This window comes from Mizuhopecten yessoensis, unplaced genomic scaffold (genome assembly GCF_002113885.1).
Source record: "Mizuhopecten yessoensis strain PY_sf001 unplaced genomic scaffold, ASM211388v2 scaffold716293, whole genome shotgun sequence".
Lineage (NCBI taxonomy): Eukaryota > Metazoa > Mollusca > Bivalvia > Pectinida > Pectinidae > Mizuhopecten > Mizuhopecten yessoensis.
The window spans coordinates 223,035-241,141 of NW_018480044.1; the positions used below are offsets into that span (position 1 = coordinate 223,035).

Consider the following 18,107-nt stretch of genomic DNA (forward strand, 5'->3'; position numbering starts at 1 on the left):
TTAGTAAATTCTAATAAACTCTTTGTGTCATTTCTTACAAACTTAACCATCAAAAGCACTCTGGATAGAAATCACAGCCCTTCAGAAGTCATTTCATGTGTTTATTGTGTAAGACAGTCTTCATTAATAAGCCTTAAGGATCTAAACCACAGGCATATTGGTTTCCGTGCACTACGGAAGAACAGACAAATTTAAGTTACTAAATCTTGTTTGAAACGCATATATGTATTGACAATCTATACGCCAATTTTTTGCCATTTTAGACAAGTTTGTGAAGTATCATCATCTTTGTTGATCAAGAAAGAAGCAGCAGCCACATTGGTTTGCAATGCAGATCAATTTTATTTAAAATTGTGTCAAACAGGGTTCACTTCACTTATTACATAATTATGTTACAGTGGTCATAACACAATGGAGATGTGATAATCAAGTCATCTTCCTTAAACAGTAGATAATCTAGCCATCTTAGCTTACAACAGAAAATTTAGCCACCTACATTTACAGTAGAAAACCAGTCACTTTCATTCAAAGTAGATAATCTTCCTACCTTAATTTCCTGCAGTTTACTGGGACAGCTTATGTAGAAAAGGCCCAATGTGTCCCTAAATACACTGACTAGATAATAGAACAAGACAAGTGGTTGCCAGGCTAACGAGGCTCAACCACATTCACAGTGGTGAAATAATCACAACACAAAAAGTTAAATTTAGCATGTGAAGCAAATCCACTACCAAGGTAAAACTTTATTCACAGACAAAAGATATGAAATTAAAGGTTTTCATCATAATTATTATATTGTTACATTTATTCTTTTGATCAATTTATCGTTAGGAGCTTCTCATTCGTGAACACTAGCACTGTTTGAAACGCTCTTTGCTATTCAACCTAAACACAAGGATCAGTCAAACAGAATTCATTAAGGGAAAGGTTTGAACATGATGACACGCCCCGAACACAAGGATCTGTCAAATAGAATTAAACAAGAGAATTTAATATGGGGTTAACATGATGACACGCCCCTAACTACACAATGACCTGCCACAGGAGAATGAAATAAACATAATGACACACCCTAACAACAAAGGACCTGCCAAGACAACATGCCCCTAACAACACAGGTGGTGTCAAATATTGTGTTTATACAAGAGAATGAAGTTAACATGATGACACACCCTTACAACATGATGACATGTCAAATATTGTTCACACATGGAAATGGGGTTAACATGATGACACTCCCCTTACACCCAATTGTAAGGAACTGCCATGATTGAAACTCCCCTATTGGCCTAACAACACAGGAGTTTTGAAACATTGTGTTTACACAAGACGATGAGGGTAGCATGAAGACACATCCTAACAACACAAGAATTCTAGTATTGTTCACACATGCAAATGTTAACATGATGACAAATATGCCCCTTACACCACAAGGAACTGTCATGATTGACTGGCACTAACACACAGGATTTGTCAAACATTGTGTTTATACAAGAAAATGAAGTTAACATAGAGACACACCCTAACAGCACAAGAAAATGTCTAGTATTGTTCACACATGAAAATGTTAACATGATGACAAATATGCCCATTACACCACAAGGAACTGTCATGATTGACTGGCACTAACACACAGGAGTTGTCAAACATTGTGTTTATACAAGAAAATGAAGTTAACATAGAGACACACTCTAACAGCACAAGAAAATGTCTAGTATTGTTCACACATGAAAATGTTTACATAATGACAAATATGCCCCTTACACCACAAGGAACTGTCATGATTGACTGGCACTAACACACAGGAGTTGTCAAACATTGTGTTTATACAAAAAAAAATGAAGTTAACATAAAGACACACCCTAACAACACAAGAAAATGTCTAGTATTGTTCACACATGAAAATGTTTACATAATGACAAATATGCCCCTTACACCACAAAGAATTGTCATGATTGACTGCAACAAATACACAGGAATTGTCAAACATAGTGTGTACACAAGCCAATGAGGTTAACATATAGACACACCCAAAAAAAAAAAAAAAAAAAAAAAAAGGACCTGTCAAACACTGTTTTCTAAAGAAAACACAGTTTACACGATGATGCGCCCCTATCAACACAAAGTCTGTCTGACTGTAATTCAGTCATTTTTCTTAAAACTAAAAATATAAAACACAATCTATTTGTGCTTACTTTGTGGTCAATCATGTGATATGTAAATGTGATTCTGCTGATATGCAGAGTTCATGACCTTGACGTATTAATGTATCACAGACAGCAGATTGTCACTTATAAGCTCTATACAAACACCAGGGTCTTCACACGTACAATAACACATCATATAAAGTAGGTAAACACATTTTACACCTTGACTTTTCACACAGTTCTGATTTTTTTCATTCTTTCTGAAAGCACATGATTTTTATCTGATATCAAATAAAGGCTGCTGTAATCATTCAGGTAAATAATGATACAGTCATTATCTTTTATACACCAAGAAATAACCCTGATGATGCCAGAGAGTTGTGTCTGACCTTGCTCCATAAGGAAAGAAGAATATGAGTCATACTCTTTCAGTGCCTTCAGAACATGTCTGAAATCGAATTCACTGTCAAAAGGTTTGTTTTCAATAGAAGATTGTGAAACATGTGAGAAAAAGTTTCCTGTAACAGATCCTGATAATTGTCTGTCAGGAATGAAATCGTGAGTAATTGATGAGAAGGAAAACGATGCTAATTGTCCAAGTGTTGACTGTCGTCAGTGTTTCCCACACACCCATTTCAGACTGGGATCAGTCAGTTGTTCTACTGTAGAGATAGAGCGGTGACAACACTGGCAACAATAAGCACGGCAACCTGAAAGTAAACAACAATTTCAGAGTAATATTGTTCAAATTCATTTTTAAAATCTTTTTAATAAAGTGCTGCATTACTGGCAGTAATGCATTACTGTTGCAAACATGCACATTTGTTTCAATTCCACCTGTTTTGTACATAAAAAATATGCTATATTCTGTACTCCTAGTCCTAGTAAACTGTAAATCCTATGGAGAAAAGGTACCAAGAAATAAGTGATCTAATAACCAAGTCGAAGATTATGACCATGCGCTGTCTTAAATTGTTGACAGGTCAACAGAAGTGTCCTAGCCCAACTGTGCTACAGCTATATCCAAACAGAAGTGTCCTAGCCCAACTGTGCTACAGCTATATCCAAACAGAAGTGTCCTAGCCCAACTGTGCTACAGCTATATCCAAACAGAAGTGTCCTAGCCCAACTGTGCTACAGCTATATCCAAACAGAAGTGTCCTAGCCCAACTGTGCTACAGCTATATCCAAACAGAAGTGTCCTAGCCCAACTGTGCTACAGCTATATCCAAACAGAAGTGTCCTAGCCCAACTGTGCTACAGCTATATCCAAACAGAAGTGTCCTAGCCCAACTGTGCTACAGCTATATCCAAACAGAAGTGTCCTAGCCCAACTGTGCTACAGCTATATCCAAACAGAAGTGTCCTAGCCCAACTGTGCTACAGCTATATCCAAACAGAAGTGTCCTAGCCCAACTGTGCTACAGCTATATCCAAACAGAAGTGTCCTAGCCCAACTGTGCTACAGCTATATCCAAACAGAAGTGTCCTAGCCCAACTGTGCTACAGCTATATCCAAACAGAAGTGTCCTAGCCCAACTGTGCTACAGCTATATCCAAACAGAAGTGTCCTAGCCCAACTGTGCTACAGCTATATCCAAACAGAAGTGTCCTAGCCCAACTGTGCTACAGCTATATCCAAACAGAAGTGTCCTAGCCCAACTGTGCTACAGCTATATCCAAACAGAAGTGTCCTAGCCCAACTGTGCTACAGCTATATCCAAACAGAAGTGTCCTAGCCCAACTGTGCTACAGCTATATCCAAACAGAAGTGTCCTAGCCCAACTGTGCTACAGCTATATCCAAACAGAAGTGTCCTAGCCCAACTGTGCTACAGCTATATCCAAACAGAAGTGTCCTAGCCCAACTGTGCTACAGCTATATCCAAACAGAAGTGTCCTAGCCCAACTGTGCTACAGCTATATCCAAACAGAAGTGTCCTAGCCCAACTGTGCTACAGCTATATCCAAACAGAAGTGTCCTAGCCCAACTGTGCTACAGCTATATCCAAACAGAAGTGTCCTAGCCCAACTGTGCTACAGCTATATCCAAACAGAAGTGTCCTAGCCCAACTGTGCTACAGCTATATCCAAACAGAAGTGTCCTAGCCCAACTGTGCTACAGCTATATCCAAACAGAAGTGTCCTAGCCCAACTGTGCTACAGCTATATCCAAACAGAAGTGTCCTAGCCCAACTGTGCTACAGCTATATCCAAACAGAAGTGTCCTAGCCCAACTGTGCTACAGCTATATCCAAACAGAAGTGTCCTAGCCCAACTGTGCTACAGCTATATCCAAACAGAAGTGTCCTAGCCCAACTGTGCTACAGCTATATCCAAACAGAAGTGTCCTAGCCCAACTGTGCTACAGCTATATCCAAACAGAAGTGTCCTAGCCCAACTGTGCTACAGCTATATCCAAACAGAAGTGTCCTAGCCCAACTGTGCTACAGCTATATCCAAACAGAAGTGTCCTAGCCCAACTGTGCTACAGCTATATCCAAACAGAAGTGTCCTAGCCCAACTGTGCTACAGCTATATCCAAACAGAAGTGTCCTAGCCCAACTGTGCTACAGCTATATCCAAACAGAAGTGTCCTAGCCCAACTGTGCTACAGCTATATCCAAACAGAAGTGTCCTAGCCCAACTGTGCTACAGCTATATCCAAACAGAAGTGTCCTAGCCCAACTGTGCTACAGCTATATCCAAACAGAAGTGTCCTAGCCCAACTGTGCTACAGCTATATCCAAACAGAAGTGTCCTAGCCCAACTGTGCTACAGCTATATCCAAACAGAAGTGTCCTAGCCCAACTGTGCTACAGCTATATCCAAACAGAAGTGTCCTAGCCCAACTGTGCTACAGCTATATCCAAACAGAAGTGTCCTAGCCCAACTGTGCTACAGCTATATCCAAACAGAAGTGTCCTAGCCCAACTGTGCTACAGCTATATCCAAACAGAAGTGTCCTAGCCCAACTGTGCTACAGCTATATCCAAACAGAAGTGTCCTAGCCCAACTGTGCTACAGCTATATCCAAACAGAAGTGTCCTAGCCCAACTGTGCTACAGCTATATCCAAACAGAAGTGTCCTAGCCCAACTGTGCTACAGCTATATCCAAACAGAAGTGTCCTAGCCCAACTGTGCTACAGCTATATCCAAACAGAAGTGTCCTAGCCCAACTGTGCTACAGCTATATCCAAACAGAAGTGTCCTAGCCCAACTGTGCTACAGCTATATCCAAACAGAAGTGTCCTAGCCCAACTGTGCTACAGCTATATCCAAACAGAAGTGTCCTAGCCCAACTGTGCTACAGCTATATCCAAACAGAAGTGTCCTAGCCCAACTGTGCTACAGCTATATCCAAACAGAAGTGTCCTAGCCCAACTGTGCTACAGCTATATCCAAACAGAAGTGTCCTAGCCCAACTGTGCTACAGCTATATCCAAACAGAAGTGTCCTAGCCCAACTGTGCTACAGCTATATCCAAACAGAAGTGTCCTAGCCCAACTGTGCTACAGCTATATCCAAACAGAAGTGTCCTAGCCCAACTGTGCTACAGCTATATCCAAACAGAAGTGTCCTAGCCCAACTGTGCTACAGCTATATCCAAACAGAAGTGTCCTAGCCCAACTGTGCTACAGCTATATCCAAACAGAAGTGTCCTAGCCCAACTGTGCTACAGCTATATCCAAACAGAAGTGTCCTAGCCCAACTGTGCTACAGCTATATCCAAACAGAAGTGTCCTAGCCCAACTGTGCTACAGCTATATCCAAACAGAAGTGTCCTAGCCCAACTGTGCTACAGCTATATCCAAACAGAAGTGTCCTAGCCCAACTGTGCTACAGCTATATCCAAACAGAAGTGTCCTAGCCCAACTGTGCTACAGCTATATCCAAACAGAAGTGTCCTAGCCCAACTGTGCTACAGCTATATCCAAACAGAAGTGTCCTAGCCCAACTGTGCTACAGCTATATCCAAACAGAAGTGTCCTAGCCCAACTGTGCTACAGCTATATCCAAACAGAAGTGTCCTAGCCCAACTGTGCTACAGCTATATCCAAACAGAAGTGTCCTAGCCCAACTGTGCTACAGCTATATCCAAACAGAAGTGTCCTAGCCCAACTGTGCTACAGCTATATCCAAACAGAAGTGTCCTAGCCCAACTGTGCTACAGCTATATCCAAACAGAAGTGTCCTAGCCCAACTGTGCTACAGCTATATCCAAACAGAAGTGTCCTAGCCCAACTGTGCTACAGCTATATCCAAACAGAAGTGTCCTAGCCCAACTGTGCTACAGCTATATCCAAACAGAAGTGTCCTAGCCCAACTGTGCTACAGCTATATCCAAACAGAAGTGTCCTAGCCCAACTGTGCTACAGCTATATCCAAACAGAAGTGTCCTAGCCCAACTGTGCTACAGCTATATCCAAACAGAAGTGTCCTAGCCCAACTGTGCTACAGCTATATCCAAACAGAAGTGTCCTAGCCCAACTGTGCTACAGCTATATCCAAACAGAAGTGTCCTAGCCCAACTGTGCTACAGCTATATCCAAACAGAAGTGTCCTAGCCCAACTGTGCTACAGCTATATCCAAACAGAAGTGTCCTAGCCCAACTGTGCTACAGCTATATCCAAACAGAAGTGTCCTAGCCCAACTGTGCTACAGCTATATCCAAACAGAAGTGTCCTAGCCCAACTGTGCTACAGCTATATCCAAACAGAAGTGTCCTAGCCCAACTGTGCTACAGCTATATCCAAACAGAAGTGTCCTAGCCCAACTGTGCTACAGCTATATCCAAACAGAAGTGTCCTAGCCCAACTGTGCTACAGCTATATCCAAACAGAAGTGTCCTAGCCCAACTGTGCTACAGCTATATCCAAACAGAAGTGTCCTAGCCCAACTGTGCTACAGCTATATCCAAACAGAAGTGTCCTAGCCCAACTGTGCTACAGCTATATCCAAACAGAAGTGTCCTAGCCCAACTGTGCTACAGCTATATCCAAACAGAAGTGTCCTAGCCCAACTGTGCTACAGCTATATCCAAACAGAAGTGTCCTAGCCCAACTGTGCTACAGCTATATCCAAACAGAAGTGTCCTAGCCCAACTGTGCTACAGCTATATCCAAACAGAAGTGTCCTAGCCCAACTGTGCTACAGCTATATCCAAACAGAAGTGTCCTAGCCCAACTGTGCTACAGCTATATCCAAACAGAAGTGTCCTAGCCCAACTGTGCTACAGCTATATCCAAACAGAAGTGTCCTAGCCCAACTGTGCTACAGCTATATCCAAACAGAAGTGTCCTAGCCCAACTGTGCTACAGCTATATCCAAACAGAAGTGTCCTAGCCCAACTGTGCTACAGCTATATCCAAACAGAAGTGTCCTAGCCCAACTGTGCTACAGCTATATCCAAACAGAAGTGTCCTAGCCCAACTGTGCTACAGCTATATCCAAACAGAAGTGTCCTAGCCCAACTGTGCTACAGCTATATCCAAACAGAAGTGTCCTAGCCCAACTGTGCTACAGCTATATCCAAACAGAAGTGTCCTAGCCCAACTGTGCTACAGCTATATCCAAACAGAAGTGTCCTAGCCCAACTGTGCTACAGCTATATCCAAACAGAAGTGTCCTAGCCCAACTGTGCTACAGCTATATCCAAACAGAAGTGTCCTAGCCCAACTGTGCTACAGCTATATCCAAACAGAAGTGTCCTAGCCCAACTGTGCTACAGCTATATCCAAACAGAAGTGTCCTAGCCCAACTGTGCTACAGCTATATCCAAACAGAAGTGTCCTAGCCCAACTGTGCTACAGCTATATCCAAACAGAAGTGTCCTAGCCCAACTGTGCTACAGCTATATCCAAACAGAAGTGTCCTAGCCCAACTGTGCTACAGCTATATCCAAACAGAAGTGTCCTAGCCCAACTGTGCTACAGCTATATCCAAACAGAAGTGTCCTAGCCCAACTGTGCTACAGCTATATCCAAACAGAAGTGTCCTAGCCCAACTGTGCTACAGCTATATCCAAACAGAAGTGTCCTAGCCCAACTGTGCTACAGCTATATCCAAACAGAAGTGTCCTAGCCCAACTGTGCTACAGCTATATCCAAACAGAAGTGTCCTAGCCCAACTGTGCTACAGCTATATCCAAACAGAAGTGTCCTAGCCCAACTGTGCTACAGCTATATCCAAACAGAAGTGTCCTAGCCCAACTGTGCTACAGCTATATCCAAACAGAAGTGTCCTAGCCCAACTGTGCTACAGCTATATCCAAACAGAAGTGTCCTAGCCCAACTGTGCTACAGCTATATCCAAACAGAAGTGTCCTAGCCCAACTGTGCTACAGCTATATCCAAACAGAAGTGTCCTAGCCCAACTGTGCTACAGCTATATCCAAACAGAAGTGTCCTAGCCCAACTGTGCTACAGCTATATCCAAACAGAAGTGTCCTAGCCCAACTGTGCTACAGCTATATCCAAACAGAAGTGTCCTAGCCCAACTGTGCTACAGCTATATCCAAACAGAAGTGTCCTAGCCCAACTGTGCTACAGCTATATCCAAACAGAAGTGTCCTAGCCCAACTGTGCTACAGCTATATCCAAACAGAAGTGTCCTAGCCCAACTGTGCTACAGCTATATCCAAACAGAAGTGTCCTAGCCCAACTGTGCTACAGCTATATCCAAACAGAAGTGTCCTAGCCCAACTGTGCTACAGCTATATCCAAACAGAAGTGTCCTAGCCCAACTGTGCTACAGCTATATCCAAACAGAAGTGTCCTAGCCCAACTGTGCTACAGCTATATCCAAACAGAAGTGTCCTAGCCCAACTGTGCTACAGCTATATCCAAACAGAAGTGTCCTAGCCCAACTGTGCTACAGCTATATCCAAACAGAAGTGTCCTAGCCCAACTGTGCTACAGCTATATCCAAACAGAAGTGTCCTAGCCCAACTGTGCTACAGCTATATCCAAACAGAAGTGTCCTAGCCCAACTGTGCTACAGCTATATCCAAACAGAAGTGTCCTAGCCCAACTGTGCTACAGCTATATCCAAACAGAAGTGTCCTAGCCCAACTGTGCTACAGCTATATCCAAACAGAAGTGTCCTAGCCCAACTGTGCTACAGCTATATCCAAACAGAAGTGTCCTAGCCCAACTGTGCTACAGCTATATCCAAACAGAAGTGTCCTAGCCCAACTGTGCTACAGCTATATCCAAACAGAAGTGTCCTAGCCCAACTGTGCTACAGCTATATCCAAACAGAAGTGTCCTAGCCCAACTGTGCTACAGCTATATCCAAACAGAAGTGTCCTAGCCCAACTGTGCTACAGCTATATCCAAACAGAAGTGTCCTAGCCCAACTGTGCTACAGCTATATCCAAACAGAAGTGTCCTAGCCCAACTGTGCTACAGCTATATCCAAACAGAAGTGTCCTAGCCCAACTGTGCTACAGCTATATCCAAACAGAAGTGTCCTAGCCCAACTGTGCTACAGCTATATCCAAACAGAAGTGTCCTAGCCCAACTGTGCTACAGCTATATCCAAACAGAAGTGTCCTAGCCCAACTGTGCTACAGCTATATCCAAACAGAAGTGTCCTAGCCCAACTGTGCTACAGCTATATCCAAACAGAAGTGTCCTAGCCCAACTGTGCTACAGCTATATCCAAACAGAAGTGTCCTAGCCCAACTGTGCTACAGCTATATCCAAACAGAAGTGTCCTAGCCCAACTGTGCTACAGCTATATCCAAACAGAAGTGTCCTAGCCCAACTGTGCTACAGCTATATCCAAACAGAAGTGTCCTAGCCCAACTGTGCTACAGCTATATCCAAACAGAAGTGTCCTAGCCCAACTGTGCTACAGCTATATCCAAACAGAAGTGTCCTAGCCCAACTGTGCTACAGCTATATCCAAACAGAAGTGTACTAGCCCAACTGTGCTACAGCTATATCCAAACAGAAGTGTCCTAGCCCAACTGTGCTACAGCTATATCCAAACAGAAGTGTCGCTACAGCTATATCCAACTGGAAGTTAAAGGGAGGTTACTGTACATGTTGACTGGGTGTAGATTTATATCTAGGGTTACCCAATACATAGGCTTAGTCATGTGTATGCGAGTATGTATATGTCCTGAGTGAGAGAGCGTTTACCGGATGTTGTGCATGCAGCTCGATCTATATGAACGACGCATGCACAACTACTTTCCATCACACCCCACAAACCCTTGTCCAGATACTCCAAGCTGAGCAGGACATGCCTAGGCCCTGGTAAGACAGACTATCTACTAAGTCTTATTTAAATGTAACAATAGCTATCAAATATACATATCAATTGTCCATTATTAGAGATTATAGTAGTTATTGGGATGTTCACTGTACCTATATTTGTATTTATTTTACAGAAAAAAAGGAGAGAAGACAAAAAAATAAATAATGTAATAAAATAAATACATTCAAAGAATTAATTTCCATGCATGATACTCTGCATCAAAGAAGAAATCTTGATCACATAAAGAATGATACATGAATTTCATTTAAATGATTCTGATAATGGATTCGCAAACTGTCAACCATAGCATTTCAAAATGGAATTTCAAAGACTTTCTTATTAAAATGATAAGTGCAAGGTGTCATTCTGCTGATGCATTCTTGTAAATAAATCTTTCTATGTACAATAATGTACTGAAATGTAACTTACATGAAAAAACGATATCGGCACTATATTTTGCAGAAAAGTTTTATTATTTCTTTGATTTGTTGAAAAGGAAAAACATGTTTTACTTCACTAGCCAAATTACTGAAAATAGGCAAAGTTTCCCTTTACTCACTTCTTTTTCAAATCATGTTTTAAGACTTGAATGAGAACGAATAATAAGACCAATAATTATTTTAAAATCTTAATAGTGCTCCCGTTGCGAATCGACTTATGACTTTTATCAAACATATCAAATTCAAAAGTGTAGTGGGACTACTTACAAATGCAATGATATTTACTTGAACAGGAAGGTGTACAACAGGAGTACATATATAATATATAAGGTGGACAACAGGAGTACATATATAATATATAAGGTGGACAGCAGGAGTACATATATAATATATAAGATGGACAACAGGAGTACATATATAATATATGAGGTGGACAATAGGAGTACATATAACAGTTGGACTAGGACACTTCTGTTTGGATATAGCTGTAGCACAGTTGGGCTAGGACACTTCTTTATATATTATATATGTACTCCTATTGTCCCCCTCATATATTATATATGTACTCCTGTTGTCTACCTTATATATTATATATGTACTACTCCTGTTGACCACCTTATATATAATATATGTACTACTCCTCTTCTCCACCTTATATATCATATATGTACTAGTCCTGTTGTCCACCTTATATATCATATATGTACTACTCCTGTTGTCCACCTTATATAATTTATTATTATATATGTTCTCCTGTTGTCCACCTTATATATGATTTATGTATTCCTGCTGTCCACCTTATATATTATATATCTACTCCTGTTGTCCTCCTTATATATTATATATGTACTCCCGTTGTCCACCTTATATGTTATATATGTACTACTCCTGTTGTCCACCTTATATAATTTATTATTATATATGTTCTCCTGTTGTCCCCCTTAAATATTATATATGTCCTCCTGTTGTTCACCTTATATAATTTATTATTATATATGTACTCCTGTTGTCTACCTTATATATTATATATGTACTACTCCTGTTGACCACCTTATATATAATATATGTACTACTCCTCTTCTCCACCTTATATATCATATATGTACTAGTCCTGTTGTCCACCTTATATATCATATATGAATTCCTCTTGTCCACCTTATATATTATATACGTACTCCTGTTGTCCACCTTATATAATATATATGTACTCCTGTTGTCCATCTTATATATTATATATGTAGTCCTGCTGTCCACCTTATATATTATATATATACTCCTGCTGTCCACCTTATATTTTATATATGTACTCCTGTTGTCCACATTATATATTATATATGTCCTCCTGTTGTTCACCTTATATAATTTATTATTATATATGTCCTCCTGTTGTCCCCCTTATATATTATATATGTCCTCCTGTTGTCCCCCTTATATATTATATATGTCCTCCTGATGTCCACCTTATATAATTTATTATTATATATGTACTCCTGTTGTCAACCTTATATATTATATATGTACTCCTCTTGTCCACCTCATATATTATATATGTAATCCTATTGTCCACCTCATATATTATATATTTACTCCTGTTGTCCATCTTATATATTATATATGTAGTCCTGCTGTCCACCTTATATATTATATATAAGGTGGACAACAGGAGTACATATATAATAATAAATTATATAAGGTGGACAACAGGAGGACATATATAATATATAAGGTGGCCACCAGGAGTACATATATAATAATAAATTATATAAGGTGGACAACAGGAGGACATATATAATATATAAGGTGGACAACAGGAGTACATATATAATATATAAGGTGGACAGCAGGAATACATATATGATATATAAGGTGGACAACAGGAGTAGTTCATATATAATATATAAGGTGGACAACAGGAGTACATATATAATATATAAGGAGGACAACAGGAGTACATATATAATATATAAGGTGGACAACAGGAGTAATTCATATATAATATATAAGGTGGACAACAGGAGTAGTACATATATAATATATAAGGTGGACAACAGGAGTACATATATAATATGCTCCACTTTTGGCAGGCATCAACAACTTACACCAAGGATGACTACATCGTATAAACTTGGGTTTATCCTGACAGTAAGGGACATAACTCTGTCTTATAACACTTTACACCCAACATAGCTATCTATACTTTATAAAACATCTGTCTGATCTGGCAGTAAGGGACATAACTCTGTCTTAAAACATCTTACACCCAACATAGCTATCTATACTTTATAAAACATCTGTCTGATCTGGCAGTAATGGACATTCACTGTAACCCTGTCTTATAACAACTAACACCCAACATAGCTATCTATACTTTATAAAACATCTGTCTGATCTGGCAGTAAGGGACATAACTCTGTCTTAAAACACCTTACACCCAACATAGCTATCTATACTTCATAAAACATCTGTCTGATCTGGCAGTAAGGGACATACACTGTAATCCTGTCTTCAGCAACTTACATGAACACTCAACATAGCTAGCTACACTATACAGAACATTGGCCTAACCATGGTAATTAAAGAACATCACTTTATCTGATAACAACTTACACCTAGAACATCATTATATAAAAACTCACAATCACACCTAGATCACTAGTCGGATCCTGGTCAGGGGACATCACTAGATACGACAGTGTAACAGTTAACTCAATAAATGTAGTTATGATTGGGAGTTAACTCATTGTGCTATATGCCTGTGGTTAGGATGGAGTGATAACTCAATAACTGCAGCTATGATTGAGAGTCCTCGCAATACCTGTAGTTATGTATGAGAGTCTTCGCATGATAACACAATAACTGTATAGTTATGAATGAGAGTTAACTCAATACCCGTAGTTACGTCTGAGTGATAACACAATAACTGTAGTTCAGATTAAGTGATAACTCAAAACCTGTTGATATTATTGAGTGATATAACTTAAAACATTAAATCATGATTGAGTTCTGTGTGAAAATAAAGTAGAGCCTGAATGCTTACCTCGTTTTGAATGTAATTTTGGCTTTAATCTTTGAAAGTCTGGACAATTATTCCTGAGAAAAAGATAGTCAGTTGATGCATCCCACTCGAAATTGTCAAAAATGGCAACTTTAAAATCACATGATGTACATCGCATCTGATCACAGCACCTAAAACCATAAAACAGACATTTATGACAACATACATTATGATCTTGTGTCTATTGCCGATATTTATTTGTAGTACATTCAAAAATTGTACTGCTTGGGTTGAGATTTTTCTGTCAAAACCAAAAAGTGGGGGAAACTGGGTTTTCCCCCCCTTATTTTTGACCATTTTTAAATAAAATAAAGTTATTCATATTTGAAGAAATAATGGTTTTAACTTTGTTAAAAGCACACATAAAGAATCCACTATCAAATGTATACCTAGACAGGAAAATACACTGTGAATCATGTCTCAACACATGTACACTTAACATTGTCATATTTTTGTCCTGTCAAAATTCACATAGAGGCCAAATGTCAGTATATTGACAAATGAAAACTTCTGCTCATTTTTTTTTTTTTTTAAAGGTTTAAATTGTATTTTATACCCCCAGCATCTTTTGGGAGGGATGCCAGGGTTTGGGTGCCCCGGGTTCATCCCTCTTACATAATATAGCCTCACGCAAGAGGCCTATTTCCCTTAATTCTCTCATTCTTTTTCATTCCTTCTTTCAAACTCAAAATCATTCATTCTTTGATTCTCATTCATTACAAAACAATAATATTGAATTTGATCAAAATGATATATTAAATCACACAAACCATTCCTTCTTTTTTGTATTCAAAAGTTCATGTACATGCCAAAAATCCTGCTTTATCAATTTGGGATTGCCATATTTTCCTAAAATTTAGACAAGATAAACCTGAATTTATGTACTAAGAATGATGTTGTTTTTCATGTGAAATTTGGATTAAATCAAGAAAGAATGTCTGGGGAAATAAAAAATGTACAAATACGAATGTACCCACTGATCTAAACCTATATACATAGACACAAAAACATAAACAGTGTACAATTACGTGAAATTTAACTACATATTATGTATTCATAAATAAAGTATACACACACTCTAGATGACAAAAATATTACTGCAGTCAAACATACCACAGATAATTGTACATTTTTCATTTTCAACCAATGAAACACTCCAAATCTTTTCGATATGTGTTAAGAAGGCGAAGTAAATGGAACATGCTCTAGGTTAATTACAATTATTGATAAGTGTAAATGGTTATCAAAATATAAATTACATTTCAAATGTTAAATATTTCTATAAGCAAAATACAATAATGTACACTTACATTGGTTGAAAATAATCAATTTGATGTAATGGTATGAAATATATCTGCACCATTGAATGTTTTATGTCCAAACACCCATTCTTATGTCTCTGCTCCATGAATTGAGAGTTATAACTTTCAGTCAAGGTTGTGGCAAACTTTGGTAATGAGAAGCAAGGCTAAGCACTGTTAAGTACATTATCATCATTCCTGGCCTAACCAGAGGGTACAGAGTTCTTCTGAAACCGATTTTGAATGTCCATGTCTGATGACCTTGGATCATGGGTCAAGGTCACAACCTGCACTTTTTTTAGTCCATACTTGCCAACTTTTTGAACTTTCTATGGCCATGGGGGAGATTACGCGCGCTCAGAATTGAAAGCATAAAAGGTGTGTAATTAAATGGCATCTTTCAGATGAAATCATTAGATGTTAGAATATAGGAATATTTTAGCAAATTCACTGGTTTAAAACGCTCCATTTTAGGGTCCAAAATCAAGTCTCCCTCCAAAATCTGGAGAGTTGGCAAGTATGTGAGTCTTGGTGATAATGCTGTGAAACGTGATCAAGCTCCAGCCAAAGTGTACACAGTTATAGCCAAGACATATATTTTAGATGTCCATGCTCAATGACCTTGACCTTAATTATATCACTTGCATAAACGTACTTAGTAACATTACATGAATATCTATCCAATATTTTCTTTCTTACCTTGGATTCATAGAATTGCCCATTCCTAGAGAGCTAGCAGAACCGCCTATATATACTGGAAAACATCTGTAAAACATCATGACAGTATTACCAAAGCACTTTTTTGTAAAGACATCTTTATGTATATAATGGTGCCCCTGACAAGAAACACCATAATTATTGTCACAGCATCAAGAAAATTTCACTCTTGGAGTTTATCATAAACATGATTTCTGTATGTCCAACCATGCCCCAAGTGTTCTAATTATACATAAATGTGCCCCTATATTATAGTTAATAGCTATATGACACACCTTTATAATTAGCCGAGCATGTATAAACTTACTGGTTAGACTAATGGTCTATACTGTACATATGTATTAGAACAGGCATTTAGTCGACTTACTTTCGGGCAGATTCTGGACGCATTCCAGTTTGATTGCCTGACTGTATATCACTCGATTTCTGTAATATAATTTTTATAGAAATGAACAAACTAATATTTTTATTAAACTGTAAGGCAAAAAGTTTACTTTTGTTTAAAAACAGTTATTATATTGTTATCAATGAGAAGTGTACATGTGACATAATAATAAATGGTAAAGGGGTAGGACACTGAAGTACTTAAAATTGACAATATAGGGGAAGTGAAGACACTTTATGAGGGTGGTAGGTTCTAAAATAATTGTTAACAAATGTATAGAGGGCCCCATGGGGTCCAGGAAAACATATTTATAAACCTGTATATCTGCAAGTGGTAGCAGGGGGTCACAAAAGTGTATGTTGCCCCAAAACTACTGGTATACATATTTATTTCTCAAATAGCTCAGTTTCTTTTAACTTACAATTGGTTTGAAATCAGCATCTACTGTTATATCATTTAAAATGTCATCCAAGTCATCTTCTGTTGATTTTCTGAATGAAAAAAAATGAAAAGGATATGTTGTAACCACAACCAAGTACATGTTGAGTAGTAATGTTGTTGTGAAAATTGTTTACAAAATGTTCACATTGCAGGGCTTTCAACATGACACTTAGCAATTTCAGAATTAAGATAACATTTGTATATATACCCAGCTCATTCTTGGAAGTCAGAAGATAATCTCAAGAGTCTACTCGCAAAACTTAGTCAAACTGTATGTTGGCTTCAGATTGGGTCCAGGTACATTTAGTTACCTATAAGCATGGACTTCTATAGCAATCTTAATTCTGTGATATTATATTAAGGTTCAATAAATGGTAAATAAAATAATGTAAAAAGAAATGATATCAAACAAACAAAAATGTAAAAACAATAAAGAAAAATATCGACACTTTGACATTTACATGTATAAAACTTAAATATTAAAAGTACTGATGATAGTTATATAGGTATACCGTTTGGAACAGATTATATATACATTTAAGCATGGTGTCTGCACACAAAATTGTGATCAATAAACCTAATTAAAACTGTCTGATAATATCTTGCGCACATCTATAGGTGTACATTATTGATTTAACAAACCAAACGAAGAATGAGCGACATTTATCGCATGTACAGTCATGATCAGTGTATGAAAAAAATACAAATTCTGATAGGTAATGAATAAATACAATTTGACACCTCATTTTGAATCTTTAGTATTTTTTGGATTTTTTGAATAAATGAATGTTTTCAAAGTCTCTTTAATGGTCTAATTATACATATAACGTTATATAGGCCTATGTTGTCACGTTTAGTCCTGGAAGAATAGGTCATACTACTACATGTCACAGCTAGAAAAAACAATTAACATACATGTGGGGCCAGGGCAGTTGTTTTTACATGTAATTGTCTATCAAGTCCTCTGACATTAATCTTGAAATTGTTTAAGCTGGTCAGTACCATGTAGAAGTAGAAGTAATATATCATCGATCAATTCTCCAATCAGCTATCAACACCGACACCTGTGAACAGATGAACATAATAATGGAATTCCGAAAGGCCTCATTGAGCCATTTAAAAGCACACGTTGTGGTCCATGCTGACATTATCTTGTCATCTTGGACAACCCATTCTACCTGTTTCTATTCGGTTGTTTGTTTTTCTGTTTAGCTTTCGCACAGTATTTAGTTTCCACTTCATCGAGAAGGTCGTCTAAATCGTCTGCCATGATTACTACCTAACCGGTCCGCACACTTTTTCTGTAGAACGGTATTCAATGTTTACATCATTGTCACAACAATTCATGTTCG

At 38.5% G+C, this 18,107-nt stretch overlaps 1 protein-coding gene across 1 annotated transcript; it reads right to left on the bottom strand.

The window, feature by feature from the left end:
- Positions 1-700: 700 nt before the first annotated feature.
- On the bottom strand, positions 701-18,101 carry LOC110442720 (protein C8orf37 homolog). The gene is made up of 6 exons (XM_021486458.1): positions 17,934-18,101; positions 16,736-16,805; positions 16,297-16,355; positions 15,912-15,977; positions 13,894-14,042; positions 701-2,857 (listed from the first exon to the last, which is right to left on the bottom strand). The coding sequence occupies exons 1-6, from the start codon at positions 18,023-18,025 to the stop codon at positions 2,760-2,762; spliced, it is 534 nt and encodes a 177-aa protein (XP_021342133.1). The 5' UTR covers positions 18,026-18,101; the 3' UTR covers positions 701-2,759.
- Between the last annotated feature and the right edge of the window lie 6 nt (positions 18,102-18,107).

Excerpts from the sequence above, each read along its gene's own strand:
- LOC110442720 (XM_021486458.1), bottom strand. The coding sequence starts at position 18,025 with ATGGCAGACGATTTAGACGACCTTCTCGATGAAGTGGAAACTAAATAC. Across the intron at positions 15,978-16,296 it reads CGTCCAGAATCTGCCCGAAA|ATGTTTTCCAGTATATATAG; the intron begins GTAAGTCGACTA and ends GATGTTTTACAG. Across the intron at positions 2,858-13,893 it reads AAAATTACATTCAAAACGAG|GTTGCCGTGCTTATTGTTGC; the intron begins GTAAGCATTCAG and ends GTTTACTTTCAG.